Source organism: Grammomys surdaster, unplaced genomic scaffold (assembly GCF_004785775.1).
Source record: "Grammomys surdaster isolate TR1022 unplaced genomic scaffold, NIH_TR_1.0 126906, whole genome shotgun sequence".
NCBI classification, from domain to species: Eukaryota; Metazoa; Chordata; class Mammalia; order Rodentia; family Muridae; genus Grammomys; species Grammomys surdaster.
The window spans coordinates 963,402-969,401 of record NW_021621692.1 but is presented as its reverse complement, the minus strand read 5'-3'; the positions used below and the strand labels follow the sequence as shown (position 1 = coordinate 969,401).

At 49.7% G+C, this 6,000-nt stretch overlaps 1 protein-coding gene across 1 annotated transcript in view; it reads left to right on the top strand.

The window, feature by feature from the left end:
- The first annotated feature begins 5,267 nt into the window (after positions 1–5,267).
- Prkca (protein kinase C alpha) overlaps positions 5,268–6,000 on the top strand; it is a 406,878-nt gene continuing 406,145 nt past the window's right edge. The window contains exon 1 of the mRNA XM_028761244.1: positions 5,268–5,667. Coding sequence (XP_028617077.1) covers positions 5,495–5,667 — 173 coding nt within the window. The 5' untranslated portion in view covers positions 5,268–5,494. The remainder of the gene's footprint in view (positions 5,668–6,000) is intronic.

The window sequence follows — 6,000 nt, the reverse complement described above, 5'->3', positions numbered from 1 at the left end:
GTAGGTTCTCTAACAGCTCTGTGGCTTACCAATGATAGATGATATACTTGCTTATCTCGTCCCTTTACTGAATCAATGTGTTCCTCGAATCTGAAAATTATGCCTGAATCTTAAGTCACAGTGTGATTTCAATATGGCCTTAATTTACATTTATCTCATTATGGAATGGATTGGGCATCTCCCTGCACACACTTCTTTGTGTGTGCAAGCCTATTTGAGAATGAACGGGAATGTATGTGTTTGGAGGTGAGAGGTCGAGCTCAGTGTTGATTTTCAGACATTGTCTGCCACGAAGTGTTTTTGAGACAGGGCCTCTCATTGGCCTGAGATCAGCTCATTTGCCTAGGCTGCCTGGCCAGTGAACTCCTGGGATCCCACTGTCTGCGGTTCCTGGATCACAAAAGCACATGCTACTACACCCAGCATTTCTTCTGTGGATTCCGGGGATTGAACTCAGGCCCTCATCTTCACCAGACAAGTAGTTTCTTAACTGATCTATTTCCTACACACTTGAAATCTTGCTTGAGAACTCTCTGGCCAAGACATTTACCTCTAGGATATGATTTCTCACTTGTTTCTTTATTTGGACTTTTGAGTTAGTTCACACATTATTTTTAAGTCTATTGGCTGTATAATAATTCTACGTAGCTGTAACAAAATACCTAAGGTCAAATATATTACAAAGCAAGATAGATTTTCTAGCTTAGTCTTCAAGGCTAACAGTTCATGCTGGATGACTTCATCTGGTGAGAAGCCTGCTGAATATGTCACAAGGTGGTGGAAAAACACAAAAAGAAACAGCTGTGTGTAAAAGGGACCACATACATGTGGTGTCCTAAGTTTATAATAACCTGCTCAGACAAGTACTAATGCCGTCCAAGAACTCTGTTTATCCTCTTCCAGGGTGGGGCCCATGACTTAATATCTGCCTTCCGCTAAGCCCCACCTTTTGAAAGTCCCACTATTTATGGCTTAATTTAAGGGAAATTAGCATTTCTATCTCCTCCATAAGTAAAGGACATCTTTACACTTATTCAAAACAAGAAGTAGTTTTCAACAGGTGCATTCAGTAGGTGGGGAGATGGCTCAGTAGCTAGAACGCTTGCTGTCCAAGCATGAGGACATGGCAGAATCTATGAATAAGCAAGATGTGTCTGTAACTACAGCACTGTGTGGGGTGGAGGCAGGAGGGCTGCTGGGGCTTCCTGGCTGGCAGCCTCTCTCCAGGTTCAGTGAGAGACCCCGTCTCTTGAAGAGGTGGAGAATGAAGAAGCAGGATGCCTAACCTTTCCTTTGGCTTTCATCCATGTGCATGTGCCCCTGCACACGTGCACACAGACCATATATACAATCACATAGATGCACATACAAATTAACAGAGGCATTTGATAAGCTTGTGAAACTTAAAGTTAAAAGGGACCAGAAGAGAAGCAAGATCATTAGGTCAGCGATTCTGCAGTGGTCCAGGAAAGAGTTGATGTTGGGTGAATACTAGAGTGTGGTCCATGGAGAAAGGAGATCCTTCCAGGACGAGGAGCACACAGGACGCCTCTTAGACTGGATGAGGGGGTAGACTGAACGGATGAATGGGAAGGTGCTTTGGCCTTTAGCTTGAGCCACAGGGTGATAGTGATACTGTGAGACAGAGGATGCTGAGAGAGGTCTCGGGTGAAGGCTTGCTTTTAAAGGCCAGACCCAAAGGTCCTTTCAGGTCACATGCCATAAACTGGAATCAAGTAGAATGTTACTGGGATCTCGACTAACTTTCATGATATCTTTCTGTGAGCTAAACAAAACAAAACAAAAAAAACAAAACAAACAAACAAAAAACAAAAACACAAAACAAACAAACAAACAAACAAAAAGGCATGCCTTCTGAGAAGACAGAGCCTATGCCTTGTTGAGGAATATGTGACCTGGATTTTAGCTGATTGCCATTCTACTGAGTCTGGAAGGCTTGGCACTCATCTCTGATAGGGACTTCTAGCCCACCAGGTCTCAAAGCTTGTTTGACAATAGCCCCTGGCCCTTATAGTCTCCTTGTCATTTGGACACAGTCTATTTATTTCCAGACCTCCTAGTCACTGTAAATCTAACTATCTGCTGGATAGTAAATCTAATCTGTCGTCTTACCTTTCCCCAAGCTTTCTACACAGTACGCTGAAAAAGCCCAAGTGATGAATTCATCTTGCGATGGGCTTTTTCAATACTTTAAGCAGTTCCTATGGCCCAGTTTGAAAATGGCCCATGTGGAAAGCAGAGCAGGTGTTTTCACAAAACAAGTTGTATCCTGCAAAATCAAGAGGACCAATGTTAAGTAAACCATTCCTGTTTGAAAGCAGTAATTCAAGACCCCAACTTTGACCCCAACATCAAGTTGCTATGTCACTATAGTGTAGATGACACCTCTCCAAGGAGTACTGACTTTACTCTTCAACACCAGGGTGGACATGGATGCTGCACCCCACCCATCATCTTCAGTTCTATCCTGGTATCTTCTCCATGAAACAACAGATGAAAAATAATCACCAGCACTGAACACTGCCTCCCCAGAGGTCTCTTCTTTAATCTTCTCTATCCGGCTACACCACGAGGGGAAGGAATCTTGTCAGGTGGGCAGCATGAGGGGATGGTGACCAACCATTCCTATCTGTCCATGCTAGAGGTGCAGCTGTATTGCTCAGTAACTGACAATTCTTCACTCCGGGTGCACTACTCTCTCTGGGCCAAGCGAGCTTAAATGAAGGCAGTTGATGCAATCACACTCAGGCCAGCTAGCAATCAATGGGCTTTCAGTTAGCCATTTCTCTTCACACCCACAGGACAGAAGCAAGCAAGCAAAGCCACAACTCAAGAGGAAAGAGACATGACCTCCCTCCTATGTATGCACAGTTGAAAGCAATCACTTTCCTCCTCTCCACACAGAAGATGCCAGGCTGCTGCTCAGCCTGCCTGGTTCTCATTTGTATTCAAGAATACACGAGCAACCCCACCCTCCACTTCTGTCCACCTCACCCTCAATGCCTCAGGGAAATAGAAAGAAGCTTGTCTTTATTAAACATTTGGGGAAGACCCCCATCTTAGATAAACAGGGCTGAGTGAGGGGTTGTGGCTTTGTTCCACATGCCCCATTTCAACTACAAATATCAACTAAACATGGATGGTTTGGGACACTCATAGTGGCTTTTTTTGGAGAATTTGATCCATTTTCCTAGTATGCTTTGCTCTTCATTCTTCTCCTGTCTCTCTCCTTCTTGCCTCCTTGGCCTGGAAGTGCTGAAATTCACTTTCCAGATAGAATATCACCAAGCACCAACAGTACTGTCTGTGATGGCTAGCCCCACCAACTTGACACAAGTTGGTACCAGTTGAGAAAAATTCCTCCGTAATATTGCTTGTAGGACATTTTCTTAATTAGTGATTGATGGAGGAGGGCCCAGCCCACTGTGAGTGGTGCTATCCCTGGGACTGTGATCCTGGTTGAGCAAAGCAGCAATCTTTCATGGCCTCTGCATCAGCTCCTGCCCTCAGGTTCTCTCCTGGCTTGGCTTCTCTCAGTGAACTGTGATTCAGGGTATGTAAGCCAAATAAACCCTTTCCTGTCCAAGTTGCCTTTGGTCACGGTGTTTCATCATAGTAATAGTAACCCTAAGACACTTGCTCACCAGATTGTAAATGGGTCAGTGAAGAGCCTGTTCTACTGATGGCCAATCAGTAGCCTACGCTTGCTTAAATGTAAAAGCTTTCTTTTCAACGATTAGGCAATCTCAAAAAAAGAATAGTCCTTCATGGTTTATGGTATATGCTTCGAGCTAGTATCTCAGACAATCTTCTTCTTTTAAAATCTTTACTCGAGATCTTAAATTTCCCATCCTCTTGGGATCACTGGCTGGCATTACCCTGTCCGAGTTAAAGTGTGCACATTGTCTTGATGGATTTAGCTAATGAAACTGTTTTGTGAGTTTGGTGAATCTGGCAATTAGTACTCAACAATAAACGAAGCTGATGTGATGGCTCATCCCTGTAATTCCAGCACTCAGGAGCTGCGACAGGAGGATTACCTCGAGTTTGAGACCACCCTAGGCAGATTGGGACAATGAACTTCTTGCTGGGAGAGATGGTTGCTTCTGTCCCAGGTTTAGAATCCTCCAGGCAGACCTAATATATATTCAGCAGGCGCTCTGGCGGCCCAGCCCCAAGTGCGCCCTTTGCATACATATCCATTCCAGCTAGTCTCCACAAGCAGTTTTACTTGGTAATTTACAAATGTTCTGGCTGAACTCTACACCTGCCAGTATCTCAGCAATTAGTTTAGGATGCAAAACGATTTCTAAATTAAGGTTCTGGACATGTAAAATCAAGAGAGCCCGAGCATCATCGGGCACCACAGTTCTGATAATCAATGAATAACATCACAAACCACGGCAAGCGCCCAGGCATCTTACCGGGTGATTACGATTGTCATACAAATCTATATAATAAGCAGGTGAACTGCAGGTCAAAGACCGAAGGTAGGTAAGAGAGCCGGCGATCAGTTATTCAAAACCGCTCCCTTTCACCGACTCTGAACTGAAACTGAGCGAGGGTTAGGGTTTGAACATTTTAGTGGAATAAACGACTAAAATGACATTTTGGTCAGGTGAAAGGTTAGACGGGTAAGAGGTTGATAAAACGCCAGCAAACCCCGAAATGCCGGTGGATCCAGGTAGCTTAGACAAGACGCTGCCTCTGTACCTGCTAAGGAGGCTGGCATGAGGGTGGCGCCCGTGCCCGGTTCCTCCGGGGCACAACTTCCATCCCAGAAAGAGGAAAGCATGAGCAGGGAAGCGTGAGTGGGTGGAGGAAGGTGGGGAGAGGAGGAGGCCCGGCACGACGAGCGGAAGGAGAGGAGGAGAAAAAAGAGGGAGGAGGAAGCAGAGGAAAAGGGAGGAAAAAGAAGCAGGCGGTGGAGGAGGAGGACCCGCCCCTCCCGGCTTCTTCCTGGGCTGGGCATCTCCAGGGCCTCTCCCCGACCGTCGCCCTCGGGTGTTGGTCGGGCTCACAGGGCCCCCCCCCAGTACGCCTGTCCAGCTCTGTGCTGCGCAGCGCAGAGGCCCTAGGCTCGCCCCGCGCGCGTCCCCGTCCCGCGCGCTCCAACTCCATCCCGCGCGCGCGCGTGCACACATACACACGCTAGCTCTCCGGGCATGCGCAGTGGGCGGCGCCGCTCCGGGCCGCCTCTTGCCCGCCGCGAGTAGGAAGCGCGAGCGCCGGGCGCCGGGCTGTCAGTGAGCGTGGGGCCAGCCAGCGAGCGAGAGAGCCGGAGAGAGGCAGAGAGAGGCAGAGAGAGCGGCTCGGCTCCCAGCTCCGAGCAGCGCAGCGCCCGCCCGGCTCTCCCCGGCCACCGCCGCCACCACCGCACCTCAGCACCGCCACCTCGGCCGCCGCCCCCGCCCACCCCGGCCCTCCCCGGCTGCTGCTCCCCGGCGGAGGCAAGAGGTGGTTGGGGGGGACCATGGCTGACGTTTACCCGGCCAACGACTCCACGGCGTCTCAGGACGTGGCCAACCGCTTCGCCCGCAAAGGGGCGCTGAGGCAGAAGAACGTGCACGAGGTGAAAGACCACAAATTCATCGCCCGCTTCTTCAAGCAACCCACCTTCTGCAGCCACTGCACCGACTTCATCTGGTAGGTGCGCGCGGCAGCCCGGGGGACCCGGGAGCCACCTTTGCCCGGGGACTTGGGCTCGGGGACGTCTCTGAGCCCCGGCGCGTCCTCACTCTCACTGCCAGGACTCCTCCGAGAACTTAAGAGTGCCCGGCCGGAGTCCGAACTCTCACCAGGAGTGACAGGCGCGCACCCACGCGGGACACTCCCTGGGAAGTGGCCCAGCGCTGCCACGCTTGCCCTTCTGCCCTGAAGGGACGCTTGGCTCCGCACGGGTTGACTCGGATGAGGGGGAAGGTCCCCTCGCTTCTCCTGGGGCGCACGGGTCTTCCCCGTAGCCAAGCCAGTGCCGCC